General features: G+C 42.7%; 1 protein-coding gene across 1 annotated transcript in view; it reads right to left on the reverse strand.

Moving 5' to 3' along the window:
* The window catches only part of LOC144480161 (very long chain fatty acid elongase 6-like), an 85,500-nt gene that overhangs the window by 8,570 nt on the left and 49,569 nt on the right, over positions 1-27,361 (reverse strand). Inside the window, exon 2 of the mRNA XM_078199309.1 lies at positions 2,496-2,627. Within this exon, the coding sequence (XP_078055435.1) occupies positions 2,496-2,627 (132 nt within the window). The remainder of the gene's footprint in view (positions 1-2,495; positions 2,628-27,361) is intronic.

Genomic DNA, 27,361 nt, shown 5'->3' on the forward strand with positions numbered 1-27,361 from the left:
TTCTTTCTCCACAAAATGAGATGTCAGCAAATAATTTTGACTGAAAATTAAATACAATTTTGTCATTATGAGGATCTGATATGGCCATTCAGACCTAACACATGCTGGTTTCATGTGGTCAACGGTTTACACTGAGTTAATCTTACAAATCAATTCTGTCGAAACCATAATTATATTTTTAAAGAGCTGGTGGTTGAACGTGGGTCAACATTAGCATTTTCTTACTAGTTAATCCAAAGTGTAATGTTTGAAGAATTCAAAAATGGTGAAGTGCCTGCAAAATCACCAAGCTTTGCTTTTGTTCCTCAAGGTGAGCGAAGGTTAATGCTTCAACAACAAATGCTGTTCCTTTTTTCTATTAAAAGCATTAGTTTCAGTTTGCAAATAAATCAGTGCAGTTGAAACTGCTCCCGCTCAGTATTTCATATTAAAATCCAGCATGTGCCAAGGGAATAAGTAAACTTAAAAATGTGGATACAGATGGCTAGCTATGTTTGTTTATGCTTTGAACAACTTGCAGAAATTCAATTCGTGGATCCGTTGTCCTTAGCAGAATCTGAAGATCTGTACAGGAATTCTGACACATATTCATTGGAAATATCGCTCATGTGCTTCAACCTACCCTCTAACACAATTAGATGCAGCAGGGCCTTTATCAGATTCTTTGTACATTATGCTCTCAAGTTACTTCTAAATGTTACTAATTCCATTTGACACTCCAGCTTGGACTATTGGTGACTCAATGAAGGCCTTAATAAGCTTGCAAGTTTTATACTGTGTGTCAACCTGGAGAGGGTGGAGACGAACAGGGAAGATGTAGTGGGCGATGACTGATCGAGTCAGAATGTGAAACCAACTTTGTGATAAATTAGTTTCTGGTCATTCGTAGCTTTCCCAGGAACTGAGCGGAGGAAAAGGGCATTTGAGATTGTTTCCTTGCCAATAATCTAATGACCAATTCAAATGACATCCTGAATTGTTTTTACATCTGATAACTGAAACCCAAAAGGGTTCCTTTACCGCCAATTGGTTGGTTTGCTGACACATGATGTTAGTGCAATTTGAGAGCTTTCATGCAGTTTCTGCCCTTTGTGCATGTTTTCAGATGTTCTCTGCTTTTGTATTCCATGCGACACTTTCCAATTCATCAAACCTTTTTTGCAAAAACTGTACACACCAATATACGGGTAGAAAAAATGTTCAATGTGGGTCATGGGGCATATGTGATTTTGTTTTTGAAGGTGGGACTTTGTTACATTTTCCTTCCTTTCCCTCAGCTGTTATGTTTTTACAATCAATGCACCAATCACAGCCAAGAGTTTGGGCTACTGAATTGCTTCAAGGTTGCCACTTGGGCACATCCAAGCCAATGCCAGGATAGCGCTTTACTTCTTGCGGATAAGAGGCTTCCTTTTTCTTGGCAGTTCTCTATTGGGAGATGGCTAAAATTGGGAACTCAGGCTTACCCAGCATTATGGACACAAAACCTGTGCCCTATTTGGAGGCCCTTCATGTTGATGGCCTGTGCTTTTCCAAGATGCTATTTCAAAGAAATTTCAAGGTAGAATCCTTCAAATGCACTCCCCATTTCTGTTACCCTAATTGATTCCCAGTGCCTAATTTGCAAAGAATCATGTGAATTTCAGTAAATTGAGAACACCAACTAGACGTCAAAATTCTCATTCAATTTGTTTGTTACTTGTATCAACATTTTACTAAAAATTAATGAATCACTGCACTGGACTGGACAGAGAAAAGTTTCATTTAGAAAACTACCAGTTTTATCATACAAGTAAACAATTTTTGCTAACTATGTTATCCTCTGATGAACACTAAGAACAAAGAAAATTACAGCACAGGAACAGCCCATTTGGCCCTTCAAGCCTGCACCGACCATGCTGCCCGACTGAACTAAAACTCCCTATCCTTCCGGGGACCATATCCCTCTATTCCCATCCTATTTCTGTATTTGTCCAGATGCCCCTTAAAACTCACTATCGCATCTGCATCCACTACCTCCCCCGGCAGCGAGTTCCAGGCACCTACCACCCCATGTAAAAAAAACTTGCCTCGTACATCTTCTTTAAACCTTGCCCCTCGCACCTTAAACCTATGCCCTCCAGTAATTGACTCTTCCACCCTGGGAAAAAGCTTCCGACTATCCACTCTGTCCATGCCCCATGGCTACTGCCTGTCATCAACACACGTAGCTGTCTTTCCTTGGGCCATTCAACTGCTATGTTTAAGAGAATTGAGTGAACATCCAAGTCCCAGAAACTGCACTTGGCCACTTCTGTTCTTGCAGCTAGCCCGGTGGATTCTCTTTCTAAATTCTGCTTCATGTTTTCCCTCTCCACTCAGCATGTCTGAGATTGTAATCTCAGCGGAGTGCGGAATCTACTCTTCGTCACCTCCTGCGCAGTGAAACACAAATGATCTGTGCTGCATATCTTTTTCTTTTAATTATAAATTGCTACGATATATTAGTCACTCACCTGAATAAAGCAAGGGTCAGTGACCACAAGACTAATGGTTTCCGAAGTTCAAACTTCTTCCGCTCTCTCATGTAATACTGCCCTGCAAAGATCAATGCAGCATAAACTGCAGAAAACAGGAACGACTTGCTCCTAATAAGAAACAGGGGGAAAAGTCATTAATGTTAGATTGTTAGATTTTACATACAGAAGCCAGTGTATACCACAGGCTAATGCCCTGCTGATTTTAATTTCCAACAAAATTGAAAAAATGAACGTATCATTCAATTTGATAGTAAGTATTTTTAAGCATTTACATACAATGAGGTACAAGAGTGCCACAAGCTCATGGGAGCACTAGTAGGTTGGGCCACAGAGCTGCAGGCTCTCCGATGGTGATTTACTGATCTCAGTTATTCTGTTGCAGGAAGGCGAAAAAATGAATGGAGGCCAAGGACTACCCGCAGGGAGGAAAAAGTTACCAGGTCAAGGGCAAGAGAACAAAAAAAAACTTAAGTTTGAGATATTGTTCTCATTTATTTCCTCAACATTTTCAATACTTTGAAGTCTATTTTCTATGATTTTTTAAAAAACAATTTGGTGTTAATGCAAGTACAATAGTTACATTTTTCCTCAAGTAATTTGTTAGTGTTGATGATAATGGTGCAAGTCATCATTTTCAATTGTTTCATTCTTAATAGTTTTATGGCATTGCTTCAAGGTGTGTTCTCTATTTGCCTGCCTCTAACTCATTTGCATCATATTAATTCCACTAAGTAAGTGGCCTGGGATTTAAGTTAAACTTTAATTTAATTTTATCCATAATTCTAAACTATTTTGTTTCTTTTTCTTTTAACTGTTTTTAATTTCAACATCTCCAGGCTGCCACCCCCCTTCCCCACATGATTTAGCGATTTATGTAGCAGGCATATGATCCCAACCATTGGCTCTGTCTACACTTCCTGCTGCCTTGGAAAAGCTGCCAGCATAATCAAGGACCCCATGCACCCCGGACGTAATCTCTTCCACCTTCTTCTGTCGGGGAAAAAAAGAGACAAAAGTCTGAGGTCACATACCAACTGGCTCAAGAACAGCTTCTTCCCTGCTCTCATCAGACCTTTGATGTGGAGATGCCGGCGTTGGACTGGGGTAAGCACAGTAAGAGGTCTCACAACACCAGTTTAAAGTCCAACAGGTTTATTTGGTAGCACAAGCCACAAGCTTTTAGAGCGCTGCCCCTTCATGATGAAGGGGCAGCGCTCCGGAAGCTTGTGGCTTGTGCTACCAAATAAACCTGTTGGACTTTAAACTGGTGTTGCGAGACTTCTTACTGATCAGACTTTTGAACAGACCTACCTCATTAAGTTGATCTTTCTCTACACCCAGCTATGACTGTAACACTACATTCTGCATTCTCTCATTTCCTTCTCTATGTATGGTACGCTTTGTCTGTGTACCGTGCAAGAAACAATGCTTTTCATTGTATACTAAAACATTTGACAATAATAAATCAAATAAAATCCATAATAATGTGTTTACATGACAACTTTTACATTCAGACGTTTCAAAACATTTGCATAATTAATTATTTTTTGAAGTGCAGTGACTACTGTCATATAGCCATACAGACTTTGAAGGGAGTGACATAAAACACCTCTGGCAAAGCCTCATCTGCCAGGTATCCTTCAGTAGATCTGCTCCACTTTATGCAGATACCATAGATGAAGGTAATTCTAATTAGAAGCCCATTGTTGCCAGTATTGGTTTAAATGTCCAAAATATATTACAATATAAAAACTATGAGGGGGTTTTGATAGAGTAAATAAGAACAAAGAGAACAAAGAACAAAGAAAATTACAGCACAGTAACAGGCCCGTTGGCCCTCTAAGCCTGCACAACCATGCTGCCCAACTGAACTAAAACCCCTTACCCTTCCGGGGACCATATCCCTCCATTCTCATCCTATTCATGTATTTGTCAAGACGCACCTTAAAAGTCACTATTATATCTGCTTCCATTACCTCCCCTGGCAGTGAGTTCCAGGCACCCACCACCCTCTGTGTAAAAAAAACTTGCCTCATACATCTCCTTTAAACCTTGCCCCTCGCATCTTAAACCTAGTAATTGACTCGTCCGCCCTGGGAAAAATCGAATCTGCACTGACCACAATCCCACCCATGCCCTACTCCCATAACCCCACACATTTACCCCTGCTAATCCCCCTGACACTAGGGTCAATTTAGCATGGACAATCAACCTAACCTGCACATCTTTTGACTGTAAAGGGTAAACTGTATCCAGTGGGAAGAGGATCGATATTCACAGGACACAGAGTTAAGATAATTGGAAAAAGATTCTGAGAAGTGATCAGGAGAAATTTTGTTTGTCCAACAGGTTGATATAATCCAGAATGCAATGTCTGAAAGGATGGTGAAAGTAGATTCAATAGTAATTTCCAAAACAGAATTTGATATATGGTTGATAAAGAAACATTTATGGGGAAAGAGCAGGGGTGTTGGTTTAATTGGATAACTAGTTCAACAGCTGACACAGCCATGATGGCCCAAATGGCTTGTGTGCTCTATCATATGATCCTATGAAAGGCTCATGAGAACCTAACTGCTGAGAGAACGGTAGTTAATGGTACTTGTCAGACATTGTATTATGTTCAGACACAAGTCACAGGTAAATTATAAGGTAGGAGGGTGTCATTCTAGAGACTGATGCGATGAGAGTTTTTACTTCCATGTAATTCCTAATCCCAGTCGAGCCATTGAGGGAGGTACAGAGCAAAATTTCAATGGTTCGCCAAAGGACTGTAGAGAAACACAATAACTCACCCACTCTCAAACCCACCATACTCTAAATCAAACAACAACTTGCATTCATGTCTTCAAATGTTCTAAGGCAATTTGCAGGAGCAAACGTCAAACAAAATTTATCAAGGCGCGCAACAAGATAGTACAATAGGTGATTAAAGGCCTAAAATTAATAGTTTTTAGGGAAATAATATTTTTTAAATCCCAAATGTTTTCTAAACTGTCCAGGTAGTTTAAATCCTGATTTAAACCGGAAGTTACAAGCTTTTCAAGCCTGGTTCTCCATTCTCCGCACGGGGAACTGAGGCAGTGAAATAGGTTAAGAAACTCCAGGTTTTTGAAGTAAACATTGTTTATCTTTCAGTTTTCTTTAAATGGACTATTATTCAATGTCAAGTGCAGCTTGTTCAGCAGTTTACGGCTAAGAGTATAATTAGTCATGCTGACGTGTAGAAACTCATTGCTTAGGAGCTGAAGAACAGGGCAGATGGAGGAATTCACTGAGTCCCTCCCCCAAAGGCTTATTGCTTTGTGGTAATCGATCTAATCTTGCAATGTCCAAGCAGGCTTGAATAGTTGTTGAGCCAATTGCTTCCCTATTATCTGTACAAGAGCCTGGCCATGTGAGCAAATGGTACAAAATGTGTGGAACAGGCGAAGGAAGCAGGTATAAGAATACCATAACCTGAAACATTTCAGTAGCTGCCACGAGACCCAAAGTAGATTTTGCGCACTGTGCTTGCACTATGTTTTCCACCGGTGCCAGGTTGAGCAAATTCACCTGTCAATCTATCGCCAACTTTTAGCAACCGTTTGATGATTACTTTAAGGTACAAATTTGTACTCTGCCTTTCTTGAGAATATTCTTCATTCATAGCACTACAACTGTTTTAGAATCTGGTTTTACTTTACTTCTGCTGCAAAAATGCATTTTCAACAACTCCAACATCAGAAATTGTCTCACGGTTCCTCACAGATAGTTGCAAGGAGAAACTGCACTGAGCTGGAGGAGGGGTGACCAAGAGCTTAATCAAAATGATAGGGTCCGATAGGTGGTTAAAGACAGAGGGAAGTTGAAATGCAGAGAGATTTAGATGGGGATTTCCAAAAAGCAGGACTGTGATAGCTGAATGTTGGGCCACTACTTGTGGTCTGAAAAGACAAAACGGACACTCAAAAGGCCTGAGTCAGAGGAAACAAATGTTGGGGAGATGCAATGATAAAACTGGGGCAAGAAACAGGGTTGGACAATTAAATGGAGAGACAACAGAAAACTCAACTCACATAGCACCTTACATAACTTTGGGATGTGTTTTACTGCTAATGAGGTGCAGTCACTGTTGTAACTGCCACAGGCAATTTGTGTATAACAAGCTCCCACAAATGGTAATGAGATACAAGGTCAGAGAATCTGTTTTAGTGATGCTTGCTGAGGGATAAATATTGAACTGAACACGAGGAGAACTCCCATCTTTTTGAAATAATGCCATGGGATCCATCTCAAGTATCGCAGCACAGACATGATGGACCAAAGGGCATTTCTCTTTGCCATAGACCTCTATTACCTCAATGACTATATCTTTACATTTCCAGTCCTTCTCGCTTTCTGCTGCCTCTGATCATTCCTAACCTGTTATAAGATATTGCTGTCTCACTACTGGAATTATTTTCAACTAATTAAGTTAATAAGCATGTAAATGTTTCCAGCAGGGACAGGAGGTTTGGTACATATCAAGAGCCACTCCCTCAGCTACTAAGGGTAAGGGGCTCCCCCTACTGCACAATCCAATAATTTAATTCTTCAAATAACACAGACCAGCTGACCACATTGTGGAACACCTTCGCTCCATCCAGAAGAATGAGCCCAGCCTTCCAGTCACTTCCAGCATCTTGCTCTCATGCCCACCCTTGGCCTACTGCAATGCTCCAGTGATGCCCAATGCAAACTTCACCTCATCTTCCAAATAGACATGTTACAGCTTTCTGGACTCAACATTGAGTTCAACAACTTTAGACTTTGACCTTTGTCCTCCATGTTGAACCCTCTTTATGCTTTTTACTTTCTTGACTCGTCCCAATGCAAACATCACGAACCCTCCCCCACGGTCATCCGTCGCTTGTTTTTCACTTTTGCTTTCTTTTCCTGTTAACACATTCTGCCACTTTAGCTTTCTGTTACTATTTGCACTTCTTTAGACCTTAATTCCACCATTAACACTTCCTTTGTCTTGTGTCCATGACATCTTTGTCAATCTCTCCTGAGCTCCAACCTGTCCCTGACCTTCTATTCTGCCTCACCTCCCCCACCCCCTCTCCAACTATACAATTCATTACATCTCTATCTCTCTTCTGCTCTGAAGAAGAGTCATATGGACTTGAAACGTTAACTTGTTTCTCACTCCACAGATGCTGAGTTTATCCAGCATTTTCTGTTTTTATTTCATTCTTCACATGGGGAGGCCTTAAGGTTCTGTTCAGAACAGTATTTTACATGTTCCTTTACTCGCAATGCTTGACTGCAGTCCTCCCCTGTCATTTGGAATTAGGCAAGGTTGAAGTCAGTCTTTTGAGGAGAAGGGCGACCTCCAAGTGATTCTTTAACCATTGGCATTCAAACCTCATGGAAATTAAATAAAGCTGTCACATGTCTGAAATATGACAATCTGCAATGATCCAAAAAACACGGAGCAGATTTTCCTGGTCTTGCATTGGAGGATACTGGATCGCTTGGCTCCTTTTTGGGCAGTCTCTTCCTTGCTCAATGTTTCTATATTGCCTGCATCCTTCGGGCACAGGAATATAGCCAGCAAAATGACATCTCTGTAACCCTGACTGAGTCAGCCCTGGCTCAGTGATAGCACTCTTCTCCAGCCTGTGTTACCCTTCAGCAATCATCGCTAAAACAGATTATTTTATCACTTAGCTCCTTGCGGTATTTTGCGGCGTGCAAATTGGTTGCTGCATTTCACTCCATTACAACCTGTGTCTACACATCAAACACACGTCACTGGCTGTGAGGCCACGTTGAGTACATGAAAGGCACTAAAATAAAAGCAAGTCTTCTCTTTTTTAAAAAAAAAGCAGACAATCGTCAGCAGTGATTTTAAGGCTTTCCTGGTGCATGAAGATAATGTAAAATTAAGATAATCTAGAAACATAGAAACTAGGTCACTTGGCCGTTTGAGCCACTCAATATGGTCATGGCTGATTCTCAATCTCAATGCCATATCCCCTTGATGCTATTAAAATAAAATAAAAAATCTATTTCTTGAATACATTCAGGCTTCCACAGCCTTGTATGGTAGACAATTCCAGATTCACTACCCTTTGAATGAAGAAACTTTTCCTCACCATTTAGTACTGAGATGAGGAAATATTTCTTCACTCAAAGTTTTATTTACTATTAGTGTCATAAGTAGGCTTACATTAACAATGCAATGAAGTTAGTGAAAATCCCCCAGGGGTAGTGGACCTGTGGGATTCTCTACCGTAGAAGTTCGTTTAGACCTTCAGAGAACACCACTGTCCAGCAATCAACTTATGAGAAATGATCAGATAAATTAAATTCTAGCACTCCCTTACATAAAGGTTTCTATGTACAGGCCTCCAAATGTTCTTAATGCTTTTTGCTTCATTGCTCATAGGTTTCAACTTGTTTTCCTGATGGGAGGTAGAAAAATGATGCAACTCCAAAGTTTCATAGTTGTGGGTTCACAAATCTCATATCAATGATGATAATGGTGTTACAAATCTCTCTAGCCTGCTATTAAATCCCATTTGGAATAATTGTAGATCTGTAGTTGTTATGTAAAATTTAGTCAGGAAAGCATCAGCACTTTTTAAATTCCCATTTCATTTCAGGTATCAGATGCGTAATATGCACTTCATGCTGAGATTGCAAACTGAAGCTGAGAAGTTATTGCGCAAGCAGTTTGACTGCATCTCGAATTAGATTCTACTGACACAGTAATCTTGTCATTTGCCATAACCAGAGTTTTTACAAAGCACTTACAACACAGAAACCGGCCATTCAGCCCAACTGGTCTATGCTCCACCCAAGTGTCCTCCCACACTTCCTTGAATCCTGTCAGCATAACCTTCTCTTCTTTAATCTGTGGTATCTGGATTCCATTTAAATACATTTATGCTAATCTTATGTTCTCCTGAATTCTCTACTGGATTAGGGACTATAGGCAGAATCTTACCATATTTTTTTCCAAAGTGTCAGGCTGAGATTGAAAACCAGCATGTTGTTCTCCAGCTGCACACCCCAGTTTTCTCCCCAGATCTTGAGCTTCTCTGAGTAAAGATAAATGACTGAGCGGGGCTTAAACTGTTATTCTGGTGAGGCGGGGCGGGGCCTGATAGAGCCATTATGGCCAGCTCCACATACTCAATTCACTTACTTCCACACACTCCAGAGATCGGGATGCCATTTTTAAAGGACGTGCCCCAATCAGCACAGAAGTGGGAGGGCGGGTGGTGAATCATGTAGTGGGGCGCTGGTTATTTACATTAAAATTAACTTAAATCCAAAAAATGATGTTCTCACCCTTTGTGGGTGCAATGACTTCAATCAGGCCATTGAGGTCGGCCTATTGGAATATGAACTCCCTGATTAAGGAGTCAATCAGGGTGTCTTTTCCTTGTATTTAACTGGGAGGGTCAGTTCCTCTAGTACTCCTGAAGGTAGGCTGCTGACCGATAGCACTCTGTGTCCTGCTGTTGGAATTGTAAATAAAGGATTTTGGTGAAGGGATTTCTGCCTCCGAAGACATATTACAGTGGGCATGAACCTTGTGACATCACCAGCAAAGGGCGTGGAAAATTGGGAAATGCGGTCTTGAGGGAGAGAATCACATTTCCTGATTCTCTCTGGATTTTCTGCCTGCATTGGCAATCTCGTGGACCGCTAACATGAGCTCAAAATCACCCTCTATATTATATTTGTGGCCCTAGTTATGGTCTCCCCGCAAGTGGTATTTTCAATGTCTACTTATCAAATTCTTTCTAAAAACCTCCATCAGATCATCCTTCAGGAGCTGAAGCCTTTGAAGATGATGGTATCCTTGTAATTCATGACTGCTGCCAGGATACCAGACATTGCCCTATTTGATTCACTGTTTAATGTTACACACCAGTTGGACACTGAGGGAGTGGAATTCCTTTTGGTTCCAGTAAAGAGCAGAGTTGACATGTTGTGTCCCGCAAGGTATACAGTCAAAGGTACCCTGCACCATGGGGAAGTCTGCAATCCTAGTTAAGTCTGGAGTTCACTCCATGTGCTTAGTTCTGGCAAGAGAGAATTAAATGTAGTCAGCTCTCATTGACTTGAGAACCTCGATGTCCTCTCTTACGCGACAGTGGATGACAAACTGCAATATGTTGCAAATATCTCTAGCTACAATCAGGAAAAAGTCACACATAATCGCCATGATTATACCTTCACAGCCACTAACAATGTGGTCCTTGCCCTATTCTGAGGTTACAGCTGTGGCTGCAGCAGGTGGCATATTGCAATGATAATGCCCTTATGTTGGATCCATTCATTCGCTTGAAGAGACAAGAGGACAGCACTGGTACGAGTTTTAAAATGGTTTCCTTTTATTGAAAATAACTTTTTAAAAATTAACATGATAGAAGCAAAGAACTGAACTTGGACACAAAACCAAAATATATTTCAACCCTTATCTCATTATTGGAAGTGTTTTTTGCATGCTGTTTCCATCGAGAGAAACAATTCTTGGCAGCTGCTGTTATGGGAAACTTGTTTGCCTGCACTGCGTACCCTTCAGGAATGCAGTCAATTTTTAGCTAACCCATCATACCTTCTGATTCTACATGTAGTCAATTGTTCAGTTTAGTAGAGTTAGTTAACCCTGGAGCTGTGAAGCACAGTGCTTAGTACTGCTGCTTCACAGCTCCAGAGACCTGGGTTCGATTCTCGGCTTGGGTCACTGTCTGTGCGGAGTTTGCACATTCTCCTCGTGTCTGCATGGGTTTCCTCCGGGTGCTCCGGTTTCCTCCCACAGTCCAAAGATGTGCGGGTTAGGTTGATTGGCCATGCTAAAATTGCCCCTTAGTGTCCCGAGATGCGTAGGTTAGAGGGATTAGCGGGTGGATATGGGGGTAGGGCCTGGGTGGGATTGTGGTCGTTGCAGACTCGATGGGCCAAATGGTCTCTTTCTGCACTGTAGGGTTTCTATGATTCTATGAACCCCCTACATTCTAGCATTTAATTGTAATTGTGCATAGACAGAAATGTCTTAAAATGAAGTCTTTGCATAGACTGAAGCAAACAGGGCTACGCATACACAGGATCCCTCACCTTATGAAGCGCAAATGTCTCAAACATTGTTCAGGTTCAGATCGGAGAATGGCTCCCTGGACACCCTGGGCAGATATTGACTCCTGCTGGAGCAGCCTTGCCTGCTCTGCTGGTCTCCGCTCAATCTCCCAGTCATGTTGTATTCTAAAGCAAATATCTACCATATTGTACCCATGTCTGAAAGCAATTGATTTGTGCAGAAGCTCTGAAGTGAGCAAAAGGTCCTTCAGCCTCTGCCTCACCATTCCCTGTAGACTTTTTCATCTTGACTTTTACAGAATTGTGGCAACATCCAGCTTTGAAAGCTCCCATTTCTTTTCTTTTCAGTAACTCAGTACTTCTACTGCAGGAACATTATGTGGTAGAACTTCATTTAAAGTTATTTTAAGGTCACCGACTCTAATAGTGGAGCTCCCCATATTAAGTATGACATTTCTGGGGCTGAGTTATCTGGTGAGGTGATTCCCTCTTCACATTTATCTATGTTTCACTTCATCATTTTACAGGCTTCCAAATTCATTGCTAACGCATAAGGAACCAGGAGGAGAGCCACGGAAACAAGCACTGATTCTTTTTCCTCTTCTTTGTGGGAGTTGATCTAAATGATAAGGCCAATGCAGGGGAGTTCTCCCCAGTATCCTGGCCAACCCTTATTCCTCAACCAACATCACTGAAACAGATTACCTGGTCATTTGTCTTTCTGTTATTTATGGGCTTTGCTCTGTACAAATTAGTTGCTGTATTTCTCAACAGCAGTGGCCACACTCAATAAATATTTCAGTGGTTGGGAAACACTTTAGGGCATTCTGAAAATATGAAAAGCGCTATATAAATACAATTTATTTTTCAAAAGTAAGACTGTGAATGTTGGAAATAAATAAGGAATAAAAACAGAAGATGCTGGGTATAATCAGTAGGTCTGGCAGCAACTTATTTATTTTCTTGCATAGCTCAAAGAGCTTAAAACTTACCTTGAAGGAAAAAGGACAGTACCTGAAGTCCACTGGCGTTTTACCTATGTTTTATCAGAGGCCAACACCTAAATTTTAGCCGAGGTGGAGCTCCCGGGTTCAATTCCGGCCTCGGGTCACTGTGCGGAGTCTGCACGTTCTCCCCATGTCTGCGTGGGTTTCCTCCGGGTGCTCCGGTTTCCTCCCACAGTCCAAAGATGTGCGGGTTAGGTTGATTGGCCATGCTAAATCGATCTTAGTGTCAGGGGGATAGCAGGGTAAATATGTGGGGGTTACGGGAATAGGGCCTGGGTGGGATTGAAATCAGTGCAAACCCGATGGGCCGAATGGCCTCCTTCTGCACTGGAAGACTGGGTACTATTGTGACATTTATCTGCTGAAAAAAAAAGACATTGAAGCATTCAAGCTCAGGGGGACAGCAACCGCAGAAGCCTGTGGAGTGTTTCTTTACCATCTTGACCAGGGAAATAGCACCGAGGACTGCTAAGAAGGAAAAAAAAACTTAACTAGAATGAAATTTAGAAAGACAGAAGGACTGCCATCTTCCCCAATGCCCAGCTTCTGCAGTATGAAGGAATTGTGTCATTTTTAAAATTCAGAATATAAAAAGTGAACAGAGAGGTTGAAGAGTCAAACATAGTAATAGATAGCACAGCACACATATTAAAGCCTGAACACTGTCGGAACAAGGAAGTGAGATTTTAGAATCGGTAAAGACAATAATTAAAATTGGAAGAGCACTTGCTGCCACTGCCTGGGGCAGGTGATTAAACATGGGGAAAACTTTCAATAAGCCTGTAGTGAAGGAGTGGCAAGAACATGATAGATGCTGACATCTTGAGGGCCCCTTCCTCTGCAGCCTGGCAGCGGCAGAGAGGCAAATGGCCACTGGACCTACCTCCTTGACCATCCCCCCTTCCCCTCCCCCCCCCCCCCCTCCACCCCGCCCCATGCCCTCCTCCTCAGGGTCCAAGGTGACAGGTCAGTGCCAGGGGGATGTGCACCATTGGCACTGCTAAGCCGTGTGACTTGAAGAGGACCCGAGTGGTGGTGGGGCGGCGGGGGGGGGAATCAGAGGAGGAAGGAGGCCTGGGGGTGGTCTGAGTTTGGGTCAACCTCATGCCTTCGTGCTACGTTGGGGGGGGGGGGGGCTGGAGGAGGATGGTAAGAGGTTGGTGGACCCACGGGATTCAACATGCCAGGTCCACACTTCTGAGGGCCTGCATCAAGCTCACCTGCTGCAAATCCCGCTGGAGAGATGGTGAATGGTGGGAGGGAATTGAATCGAGATTTAAGCTCGCTAATCAGATGTAAAATAATGCATTGGAATATTTATCAGGTTCCCAACCCGCTCTGGTCGGGAACCCGGCATGGGGGAAATGGGAACTTCAGAACGGGTTCGACGACCAGCGCAAAACCTGCAAAATCCACTGACACCCAATTCTCCAGGCCATCACAATTCGCCCCAGGAGCTAGGGGGCTTGGAGTATGCACCCCCCCCCCCCCCCCCGCCAATCCCGGATTTCAGCAAAGTAGAAAAGGGGAAGAACGAGCATTCCAGATTGAAAATATTGTGTGCCACTGAAAAGTTAGATAGATGTGCTGAAAAAGGCACAAAGCAAAATAAAAATATGAAGCACTTCATATCTTGACATGTAGCTGTGGGAACCTTCCTTCATGTGCCCCCAGCATTACACAAATCAGCAATGCTGAAATGGTCAATCAGCAAAACTCAGTGGTGCTTAACTGCAAAGAAATAGGGATGAGTCAGACAGTGGGAGACTGTGTTCAGTGAACCTAATTGAGTCTAAAGACACAAGGGAAAGGCTTAGTGGGGAGGATTGTATCATATTAAAAAAAACTAACGGCACTACTGTGCAAATGGATTAAAAACAGCTAATCAATAAAACACCAAAGAACTGATGTTACTTCCCTCACAATGGGAGCTCGATAATGTCCCATCTCCTTTAATAAATAGATATCATGCTACCCTGTAAAAACTGTGTCCAGGAGTTTCTGCTTGAATCCACTGGTTTACTCAACACCATTCCCCTGATATTAGAGTAACCACTTCAAAAGATTGTGGAATTTTAAGTGCGAACTGCAGATAGCGCAATGTAAATTTCTGTGGTTTTTTTGCAACAGTTTAAAAAGAAACACTGCATTAGGAGGTAACAAAACATGGCCAGATCCCAAAGGTGAATTAATCACCACTGGGAGTTTCTGTTAAATGTTCTTGTTTGCTTGCCTTCGAAGACGCTCCAAAAATTAAGCTGGAACATTTAGTTAGGTGCATGGCCGCAATTAGGGATGTTAGTGGTGCCATTTTAAAAAGGTTTCGAGTGTATCCAGCCGGAGAACAGCTGCCAAACTCATCCCAGTTCATCAGGCATCAAGGGAAGCAGCCTCCACTGCAGCTAGCAGCAAAGAGGGTACACCAGCTGGGGACACGTCAAGGAATTAAGAAACAACATAGGATGCATTTGGGCCTCGAGAGTGAATAGATAGTTAAGATTTTTTCTGCTTTTGATGCATGCAATGAAGGTCTTATCTGTTTCTTACAAATTTTTGTCTATTGTTGGTGTCCCTCTGGCAGTGCAAGAGTGCCTTGGGTCACCCCAAAGACTGGTTGGGACCACAGCATGTGTGGTCATCTTTTGCATATTCAAAAATAACCAAGTGGGAGTGGACAAGGGGCCTAGGCTTGGAACCGAGGTGAAAGGAAACAGTTTAGGTTTGATTGTGGACCTTTATTTGGTTGGATGGCTGCAGTGGGAAGGATCATCTGAACTGAGTATGTATAAGCACCTTCCCTATCTCTCTTGAGCTGACATGTTGGCGCCCTCCATGTGGCCCCTCATGCAGACCAGGATGATTCAGATGGTCACCAGCTTCTTTGTCCTCCTTTGAAGAGGCCCTGTGCTACACTAATTCTTTAATTTGGAAAGGGTCCAGAGGAGGTTCACAAGAATGATCCCTGGAATGAAGAGCTTGTCGTATGAGAAACGGTTGAGGACTCTGGTCTGTACTCGTTGGAGTTTAGAAGGATGAGGGGAAATCTTATTGAATCTTACAAGATGCTGCGAAGCCTGGATAGAGTTGATGTGGAGAGGATGTTTCCACTAGTAGGAAAAACTAGGACCAGAGGGCACAACCTCAGGCTAAAGAGACGATCCTTTAAAACAGAGATGAGGAAAAATTTCTTCAGTCACAGAGTGGTGAATCTGTGGAACTCTTTGCTATAGAAGGCTGCGAAGGCCAGGTCATTGAGTGTCTTTAAGGCAGAGATAGATAGGTTCTTGATTAATATGGGGAAAAGGCAGTGGAATGGGGATGAGAAAAATATCAGCCATGATTGAATGGCGGAGCAGATTCGATGGGCCGAGTGGCCTAATTCGGCTCCTATGTCTTATGGTCTTAATTTCCAGGGCTACCCCACTCAGCAGACCAGATTATGAAATGTGCAGCGGACCTCAGCAATCCGTGAAACTCTCACTGGGATATACTGAAATGCTCCCAAACGATTCAGCCATCTGAATCTCATTTTGAGGAAACCTGTGCTCTACTTAATAGTAGCTTGGGTTGCCACGTGGCAACTGTTCTATTGTTCCTCTGTCTCCATCCTAGGGTTCCTCACTGGTGTCAGCAGCCATCTCTTCAGTATCCCCGAATAGCAAGAATCGATCCTTGAAGATAGACAAGGAGTGTTGAAAACTATGAAACCTGGGAGTGCTGGAATATGTATGCAATGTGGAGGTACCAGGGTATCATGCACACACCTGTAGGATCTGGTGGTCACACACCAGTTGCATGTTTATGGAATGAAATTCTTTCCTGTTAATGAAGGCTGCTGGCTTGCCTGCAGAGGCCTGAATGGTCTAAAGACTATAAGAGCTTTACCTGGGGAAATCCAGCAATGCCCACCCCTTTCCCCTCTCTGGGCCCTTTCAATTGATCTCCTGCCAGGAGCTTATTGGCACAATGGGGCTTGATCCCAGATCACTTTTTCCAGTAGCTCTCCTCCATGTTAAACACCATGGTTGTGTTGTACCAGCCTTCCTCTAATGGCAAACCAAAACAGCTGCTGATTGCAGCAATGACCTCAGCTGCCCCCACTTTGCCAGCCTTAAAAAAACTGCCACGGTACAGAGTTCCCAGTGTCCCCCTTGCACTCTTCATAAAACTTGTAAAACTGCAGTCTACTGGATCCTTAACAATGTTAATTAGCTGTAAACTGCCTATTTCAAATAAGCAAAATGTTTGCAATCCATCATGGGCATAATGATATCAGTGGTTCACCTCAAAACTTGCACTTTTCCAACCACACCCCCCCGCAACACCTTTGTTGCTGTACATTTCAGAGCTTTAAAATCCTGGAGATTTTCATTCACATAAAATCTCATTACTCAGATGGTGGATTGAGTTAAAATGCTTTTTTGTTATTTGCCCATTCTCAGCTGTATTAATCAAGTTGCCACTGTTAAATGTATCAAGGAATACCTTTAGAAGCAAATTGTAAAAGAAAAGCTTGAAAACATTGTCTGATTTCGCTGGATGATGGCAGATTTTGCATTTGGTGAAATGCAAATAGGTTTGAGCAGAAACACGGGAAAAGAAAACAAAGACTTTTCAAAACGAGCACAATGTTGGATTCGTCAATGGCATCAGAATCGCCAATTGCACCCCAGGTGGAAATTCTACCCCCAAGTGTCACAGAATTTACCACAAGGCGAGGGATGGGGACAGAAAACTCCAGATTGCTGTGTTTTTTCCCCTCACATTCTTGCAAGCAAACTGCGGATTGTATTTCTCCATGAGCTTGAGTATTTGTAATATATCCGACATGTAACACTAACATCTACTCCCACCCTGCTCCATATCAACTGAAGTGCTGCATGTAATCAGCCATCAAATTCTCGTTTCAACAAACATTTCACTCAGGATAAGGCAGAGGGGAGCATGAAACAAATGTAGTTGAGGATGGTTTCCATTGTTCTCCTCTGCTTTGAACAAATCCTCGAACAAGATTCTTCCTAAACCTCTGCAAATTGTGCTATGTGGCCAGCTTCTAAGAAGCATGTAAAAATAATGATTGATTCATTGCTGGATACTTAAAAACAAATCCTTCAACACATCCCTCATCCCCACCTCGCTTCAATTTTCATTTTTCCAAGCACAAATCAGGTGATTGATTGTGAGAGACAGTTACAGGGCTGTTTCCACATCTGATTGGCGCTGTGCACCTTCACAGTAGAAATCCACTACTAACATAACAATTCTGAACTGAAGCGAAGGAGGATAATTAATTTTAAGATCATAAATTAAGGAATGCTGATGTTAGGCTTGCATACAATCCTCTGCTTTTATTTGTTTACAATGAATTACATTCATAATCTGGATTAGAGAAAAGTCACTTCCGTGATTCCTTGGTTTGGCTGAAAACAAATATATTCTGACAGCTGTAAAGACATTTCGTTCTCCATGACCCAGATGTATTGGACAGCATTCAGAAAAGTGACAGCTATGATTCTGGAAATTGAAGTACAAAATTAAAGTGTAGACTGACAAGACTAAAATGGGAAAATGAGGTGTCAACCTGGCGACGCTACAACATGGGACTACTTGCCTGCCAAACAGCATAAGCAGCAAGTGATGGACAGAGCTAAGAAATTCCACAAACAACAGATCAGATCAAAGCTCTGCAATTCTTCCACATCCAGCAAGACCTGGATTATATCCAGTCTTGGATAGACAAGTAGCAAGTAACATTCAAGCCATATGAGTGCCAGGCAACGACCATCTCAAACAAGAGAGATTCTGACCCATCACCCCTTCATATTCAATGGTATTATCACCGCTGAATCCCCCATTATCAACATCATTGACCAGAAACGTAACTGGACTAGCCACATATACTGTGGCTACAAGAGCAGGTCAAAGACTCGGAATCTTGCGGCAAGTAACTCGGCTCCTGACTCCCCAAATATTGTCCACCATTTACAAGACAAGTCAGGAACGTGATGAAATACTCTCCATTTGCCTACATGAGTGCAGCTCCAACAACACAAGAAGCTTGACACCCATCCATAATGAAGCAGCCTGCTTGACTGACATGCCATCCACAAACATCGACTCCCCCCACCATTGATGCACAGTAGCGGCACTGTGTACCACTTATAAGGTGCATTGTAGGAACCCACCAAGACTCCTAACACAGCACCTTCCAAACCCATGAATGCTACCATCTAGAAAGACAAAGACAGTAGATGCATAGGAACACCACCAAGAACACCAAGTTTCCCTCCAAGCCACACCCATCCTGACTTGGAACTATATTGCCACTCCTTCATTGTCACTGGGTCAAAATGCTGGAATTCTATCTCTAATAGCACTGTGGGTGTACATACACCACATGGACTGCAGCAGTTCAAAGAGGCAGCCCTCCTCTGCTTTCTCAAGGGCAAGTAGGGATGAGCAATAAATGCTGTCCTAGAAAGCGGTGCCCACATCCCTTGAATGAACAGTAAAAAAGTACAAAACAGTCAAGCCTCACGCCAGACTAGAATCTTGTGGAACAGACTGTCATGAAAGTTAGTTAGTGCTAAATTAATGGAATCCCATTAAACAGGAGTTGGGTGATTATGTGCTAACAATCAGGATTGAAGGTACTAAAGATAAATTTAGGCCCAAGTGATTAAATAAACTAAGGAGCTCTAAAATGCACACTATTCATGGTAACACAGTATTATCCAATGGAAGTTTACAATTTTTGCTTGCTGTAAGTTTTATCTCTTTTTATTTGTCTGCCCCAGGCAATGTACGGCCGTTATGAGCAGAAGATCAAACAAGCTGCTTTAGCCTTTGCACCTTCAGGGAAAGTTTCCTTGGATGAACGGACATACCCAACTCTGATAATTAGCACAGCCCCACATTAAGAACAGCATTCCTTATGGTGCCAATGTGATATTTTTCCCTTCCAATACCCCTCGGTTTCAGTGAGTGAGAATCACCAGGATTACACAGCACAGATGGCTCTTTGAGAATGTGTCGTTCTCTCGAAAAGCAATCCAGGAAATCCCATTTCCCGTCTCTTTCCCACAACCCTGCAATGTTTTCTCCTTCAAGTCATTCCAAATCCTAGTCACTCTCTGCATTATTTTTTCCTTACGCTGCCCCAATTCTTTTTCCCATCACTGTAAATCTTTGCCCTCATGCAAGAATGAGGATTTTCTGTTATGGTCTGATTTGATACCGATCAAATTCAATTAGAATTTGGAACAGCAATCCAATTAATCCCACCTCTGCTCTTCCTTCATAGTCCTGAAACACTCTCCTCTTCAAATATTTAAGCAATTTACTTTTGTTGAAGGTTGCTGTTGAATCTGTTTCCAGCACTCTCATCAGGCAGTGTATTTCAGACAACAATTCAGAGTCATAATGGTACAGGAGGAGGACATTTAACCCACTGAGCCCCAGCCAGCCCTCCGTGGAGTAATTCAGTCAATTCCATTTCCCTCCTCTATCCCCAGAGCCTTGTAGGTTTATTTCCCTGAAGTTCAAAATTCAAATTCCTTTTGAAATCATTAAGCATCTCTACTTCCAACTTCCGCGTTGGCAGAGTGTTCCAGGTCACTATCATTTGCTCCATCAAAATGTTCTTCCTCACATTTCTCCCGCTCTTGCCCCGATGGTTGACTCCTTGATTGTTCGAGTATGTCCGAGCTGTAAATGATTTTATCATGTTCATTAAGGTCTCTCATGGTTGAAGAGTCCGATAGAGGGTCAGCATGGGCATCCACAGAAATAGCTGGTTATATTGTCATTGTTGGGGCTTTGAGGGACTTTTGCAGCTGTGTCAACTCTGGCCTTCCTCTGGACTTGTCAAATGTTGCACGTTTGATGTGAATGGCCTTCAAAATATCCTGAACCAAATATCAGTGCTTGCCTCCACATGGGCCAGTCAGCTGCAGTGTTTTCCGAAGAGAGGTGGTCTGCGATGTAGATTGTGAGGTTCCTTTCAGAATGTCCTTATATCATTTGCACTGACCACCTTGATATTGTTTGCCCTGACAGTTCCCCAAAATGTGCTTGGGGATTCTGTAGTTATTCATATGCCTGATACGACCTGCCAATCCAAGTTAAACTTTCTGGAGGGCAACCCCCATTCCATCGAAAGCACTGTTTATGATTTTGTCCTGCCATCAAATTCTCATGATGGACCTCAGATGTCTTTGTTGGAAGTGTTCCGCAGTTTTGACGTGGCGCTTTATACAAGCCCAGGATCCTGCACACAGAGTGATGAGGACAATGGTCCAGTATGGTTTGAGTCTTCAGCTCAATGCTGCTTCCAGACACGTTCATGGAGCTGGCCGGTGACAGAACTTGCTTTCTGGATGTGTGATACCTTCATCAACATCTCCCTTGCATCTTCTTTTGCCTAATACCTTAAACCAGTGTCTTTGTACCAACTGTTAATGTCAACAGCTTTTCTTTGTCTACCGTATCTAAACCTGTCATAAATCTGTCAAATCTCCCCTTATCCTCCTTTGTTCCAAGGAAAACAACCCCACTTTCTCCAACCTAAGCTTGTGGCTAAAATCGCTTATCACCTCAACCATTCTGGTAAATCATCTCTGCGTCATCTCAAGCACCCTCAAATCCTTCCTAAAGTGTAGTGAACAGAACTGAATGCGATACTCCTACTTGGCTGAATCAATTTTATTTTCTCTCATGCTGCCTCTGGTTCTTGTAGACCTAGTATCATGCATCAAAGAAGAACAAGATATATGACACATCAATCAAAAGCATCAGTGGCCTCCATGATCTTGGGAGTTAGCACTAATCCACTGGTTGTTCCATTGTGCTAACCTCATTTGGAGGCAAAGGTGGCAGGGTGGGCGGTATGGGGTGGAGGTGGGAGGGCAACAATCCCTTCCTCCTTCCCTTGTGACCCCCTGAATCACCATATTAATTTCTTCTTTTCAGGCAAAGGCTTGCTGAGCAATGATCTTAAAATATATATATTGAAATATTGCCTTAAGTTTATAATACAAGAGATGAAGGATTGTAAAATAGTTTGTGGAACTGTGCACATTACCCTGCAACCCACTATTCCACAACACCAACAGTTGAGGTTTCAGTATACCGTTTCCCCAAAGATTTTATTTGAGGTTCAGGGATGCCAGCTCCTTCAGGGAAAAAGGATGTCAGTTCTGTAAATATTCAACTTGGCCAGTTTAGAATTGCCAACTAAGTTAAATAGCTTATTAGCAGAAGCACACCCCCTTCCATTATTGATGAAAATATACAGATGGTTATATGTTAAAGCGAGAAACAAGCAGACATCTTGAAATATGATACTCTTCAACAGAATGAAGGATATCTCCAGTGGTCATGGAATTAATCTGATTGGTACATCCAACATAAAGATCTACTTACTGCAATACAGCAAAATAAAAATGATGCAACATTCCAGTTTGTTCTTGAACAAATAAAAAATGTGACGTTTCACCATCTGTACTGAACAATGCTACATTTACATTTGAGTGAGATGTAGAATGTGGAACATGTTGATAATAGTTGACCATTAGTTCACTTTATATTATTCATATGAAATACCATCAGTCTTTATCCAAGTGTGACATTTGTCAGGATAAACTTGCACTTGTGTTTTCCTTGTAAATTAGTGATAACTAATAATAATTTTCACATCCTATTACATCTTCTGAATGTCTCAATTCCTCAGACTGGCACAGAATAAAGTCAGCATTGAATAATGTCCTTTGTCCAGTAACCTCTGTTGAAAATTACATTTGTGTGGACATAAAAAGTGAGAATAGAATCGGGATCAGCTGTAATGAAATACACAGGGAGATGGGCTGATGACACGCAGGCAGTTTTCACAAGAGCACAACTTTAGGTCAGGGCACCAGGGACAGCCTATGTCTGTGAATCTACACATACTCCAAAAATATCTTGCCTGTGCATAAAAGGATCAAGTTTAACCTGTTCTGACTTCTAAGCACAATTGTACTTAATTTAGATAGCTTAATGCAGCAACTAAAATAGGCTAAATAAATTACAGGTCTGTACATTTTATCGTTTCAGTGATATTTATTTTATAACTCCAGTTCAAAGTAATGGGCATGTGCATTTTTGACACCGATCAATGTCATCAAAGGTGCTAGACAAATGCTCAGTATATGTTACGTGGGCTCTGTATTGCTGAGGGAGTTACTGACAATGTTTGTGACCCCAGATCAAGATGGCAACGGAGTATGACGACTTCTTGCAAGCTGTGCCCAACACACCCTCTAATTCTATCTTTTACCCTCTTTCTATGCTTTTAAAACTTTATTCTAACTCTTTTACACTCTGTAACAATGCTTTAATTCAATCTCTTAAGGTGATCTTTCTTTACACACTAGCTATGACTGTAACACTACATTCTGCACACTCTCCTTTCCTTCTATATGTATGGTATGCTTTGTCTGTATAGCGCTCAAGAAACAATACTTTTCACAGTATCCCAATACATGTGACAATAATAAATTAAATCAAATCAGTTAGCAAGGGTATCAGAAGCAAGGGAAATGAGTGGAGACATGGGCTTCAGGTGAGTTGGCCTGGGGCCTTCCTCTGTTCCGCAATTCCCTCTGCCTGCTATTGCTCAGCTAAATAACTTTTAATGCACAAAAGTCCTGCATGAACTGTTGTTCAAATGAAGTGAATGCATATTTTCCCAGTATTTGCACTGAGAATAGACTTGGTGGACTTACTTAAAATTGGAGATTCTGGGAGGTTGTGTTGAGTACCTTGGCTTTGATCTTTCAGATGGAAGCCATTGTTCCTATCTGCAATTGAATCCTATCATCTATACTTACGGTACTGTTTTTCTTGTATTAGTTTAATTTCTTACTTTGCCTCTGTGTTATTTGAGTTTGAAAAAAATCACTTGCAGAAAACACAGAATTGAGATGATGCAATTCTTTCCTCAATATTCAGAGAAAAGGGATGGATCGAAGGAGCAATTGCAAAGTGGTCTGCTTGTATAAAAGCCAATTGGCCACAGCTACCTTTAAATCAAACTTCAGGGCTGTTGTTGTGCTCATACCCTGCCTCTCCAATGAGCACCTTCCTGGCCCAGCAACAACAAATTGCATTCATATAGTACCTTTCACACAGTACACCATCCCAAGCCACTGGATAGAAGCATCGAGCAAAATTTCACACCGAGTCACATAAGGAGGTATTAGGGCAGATTGCCAAACACTTGGATAAAGAGCTAGGTTTAAAGGAGCCTCAGGACATGAGATAGACATGCAAAGAGGCTTAGCCAGGTCTAATTCATGCAGGGAATTCTCTCAAAATTAACAAGGCTGACTTCACATTATTGATTGATAGAAAATCAGTAACCATTTCATTCACTCCAATCTTATCCTGCCAGCTGAGCTGAACCAGAAAATTAATCCCATCGTGTTTCAGACTGTTTTATACTGGGGTCTCTTTCAATTTTGTACTTTATCCTGAAAATTTTTTTATTAATTATGTTCCGAAATAATTTTAATTGTATATTCAGCTACTAGGGGTATCCCAAGAACTGAGTCCACAGATAGATGTTGGGGAACAGAGGTATTTATTTGCTGGTCTCACAAGCTCCACACTCCAACTCCTACTGCCCTCCCCGGGCAGTCCCCGGTTGATCTCCAGGCACCCAGGGTCACATGATCCATTCCCTTAAAGGGGTCATGCCCCCAACATACATAACACTGCTCCCCCACCCCTTAAATAACAATCCCCCATAACAGCAATCTATCTTATTTACATACAATTTGCAACAACAATTACAAATTTTCTTTTTACAGAATTTGCCCAATGCTGATGGAAACACAGTAATATTTTGATAATGATCACATTTTTTCTTTTGTTTTCCCACCCGTACGTCCATATTACATAGACATGGTCAATCTGTCTGGGGGGCAACAGTCCCATGGAGGTTGCCTCCTTGGTGATGGAGCCGGCCGTTGGTCCATCTCCGGCGATTGTGGACTCAGCGAAACCCCCATCCGTGAACCTTCTTCCCGCATGCCGTCAGTCACCAGTGTCAGCCCCCCAGTCTCCTCACAAGGAGTAGCTATTGGTTCCATGCCTCCCTCTCCTGTTACCCCTGCTGACACCGTCCGGAACGCCTCTGAAATTGTTGATGAGGCTCCCACCCCCTGATGCGGGGCCGCAAGCACTTGGTCTGCATGTCGTTGCCAAGCCAACTTGTCCCGAATTTCCACCGTATATGACAACAACCCTGTCTTGGTCACAATCACAGCCGGAACCCACATTTTCCCCAAAGAGTGGTTCCTAGCAAGTACCAACTCACCCTTCTGGAATGCCCTCATCTTGGCATGTTCGGCACAACAGGCCATCTGCCCCTCCTGGTTCCTCTCCAATACTCTTCTTGTCTCATCCATCCTCAGTCAGTCAAACATTGTACGCAACTGTCTCCCAAACATCAACGCTGCCAGGGAGCATTTGGTTGTTGCATGAGGAGCGTTTCTGTACACATTTAAGAACTGGTTTAATCTTTGCGACATTGACCCCAGGGACTGTTTCACAGACTGTACAAAATGCTCTGCTAAGCCAGTCATAGAACCCTTAAAGTGCAAAAGGAGGCTATTCAGCCCATCAAGCCTGCACCGATAACATTTCCACCCAGGTCCTATCCCTGTAATTCCACTTATTTACCCTGCTAATCCCCCTGCTATTGGCCATTCAGCATGGCCAATCCATCTAACCCGCACATCTCTGCGTGGTAGGGTGTAGACTGTACATGAGGAATTCCATGCAGATCCATATACTCCAGAAAGTCCCGCAATACGAACTGCAGTCCATTGTCGATCACAACCTGGTCTGGACATCCAAACCTAGTAAACATGTCATCGAGCTTATCAAGGGTCATTTCTGTGGTTGTCGACTTCATACATCATTTCCGGCCACTTCGAGTGTACGTCGACTGCCACCAGTAGAATATGGCCTTCCACCAGCCCCACAAAATCTATGTGGGCAAATTTCCAAGGCTCCTTTGACCATTCCCATGGGTGCAATGGTGACCCGGGTGGTGCCTTACGAATTTTGGAACATGATACGCAAGAGCCCACTTTCTCTACACTCGCATCCACTTTTGGTCACATAACTGCATGCCACCTCTTTCATTGGCACCACCCCTTGGAGCAGTTGCTCTAGCACCTTTCTCCTTAAGGAAGGAGGAATGACAACAGCATGCCCTACAGCAAACAAACCGTCCTGCACCGAAATTCTCACTGATAGCTTAGATATGGCTTCAGTTCCGGATCCTTCTGTCGGCTTGTTCTTCCCTTGCGGAAGAGCTCTACTACCTGACTAAGTATGGAATCCTTCTGTGTGGCGTTTTTCACCTGAACAGCTGTAATTGGTATCTTATCATCTTGTGAAAAGTGCATGATTTGGATAATCTCAACTGGGGCCTCTATTACAAGGCAACGGCTGTGCGGATAAAGTATCTAAATTTGCATGTTGGTCTGACTGGCGGTAGCGAATCTCGCACGAGTGATGAGGTAATATTGACGCCCACCACTGTGATCGAGCTGCGGCCATAGATGGAATCCCTGAGTGAGGTCCCAAAAATCATAGTCAGCGGTCTGTAATGTCAGTAATACAAACTGCCTGCCATATCGTGGTAAAATTTGGTAACACCAAAAATGATGTCTAGTGTCTCCTTCTCTACTTGCACATACTTTTCTTCTGCTTTAGAAAGTGACCTACACACAAATGCAAAGGGCCTGTCTTCCCCATTTGCGATCACATGGGACAGCACCACTCCTACGCCATACAGCGAGGCGTCACAGGCCAGCAGAAGAGGTAGTCTGGGATTAAAATTAACTAAGACCCCTGGAGTCCTTCAGTGCGTTTTTCGCTGCCTGGTAAGCCTTCTCACAGGAAGGACCTCAACTGGGACATATTTTCAAGTCTCAGCACCTTCATTATGGCCCTCAGCCTCTTCTGTTCTTTATGCAATCTTTCCCCATCGGTAACATGTCCTAAATACTCGAGAGAGTTCCTGAAAAGCTCACCTCTTTTTTAATCTGCAGCCCATGTTCCCACAGTCTCTTCAACATTCCTTCTAAGTTTCACAAGCGTTTCTCATCTGTGGAACCCATTACAAGGATGTCACCCAGGCGACATTGGACCCCCGGGAAACTGCTCAATATCTGGTCCATGGCTCCTTGAAAAAGGCTGGGGCCGACTTGATCCCAAACAGCAGTCATTTGTAATGGATCAACCCTTTTTGGGTAATGATGGGTAATGGCGGTCGAGTCTTTGGCCACCCCCACATGGAGATAGGTTTGGGAGAGATCCATTTTGGTAAATCTCTGATCTCCAGCAAGGCCATAAAACAGGTCTTCGATAATGGGCAATAGATACTGATCCGCACATAGCCCAGGGTTCACTGTGACTTTAAAATCCGCGCATAGCCTCACTGAGCCATCAGTCTTCATGATGGGAACAATGGGCGTGGCCCACTCACTCATGGCCACTTGCTCCAATACCCTCAAACCTACTAAACTCTCGAGTTCAGCCTCCATCTTGGGTCTGATCGCGTACGGCACCAAATGTGTCTTCATGTTCTTTGGGTAAGCATTTGGCATGGGCTCACTTTTACTCCCTTCATCTCACCAAGGGTTCCGCTGAACACATTCTTGTATCTGTCCAAAATATCGTTCACGCTCAAACGAGACT

The sequence above is a fragment of the Mustelus asterias genome, chromosome 28 (genome assembly GCF_964213995.1).
Source record: "Mustelus asterias chromosome 28, sMusAst1.hap1.1, whole genome shotgun sequence".
Classification (NCBI taxonomy): domain Eukaryota; kingdom Metazoa; phylum Chordata; class Chondrichthyes; order Carcharhiniformes; family Triakidae; genus Mustelus; species Mustelus asterias.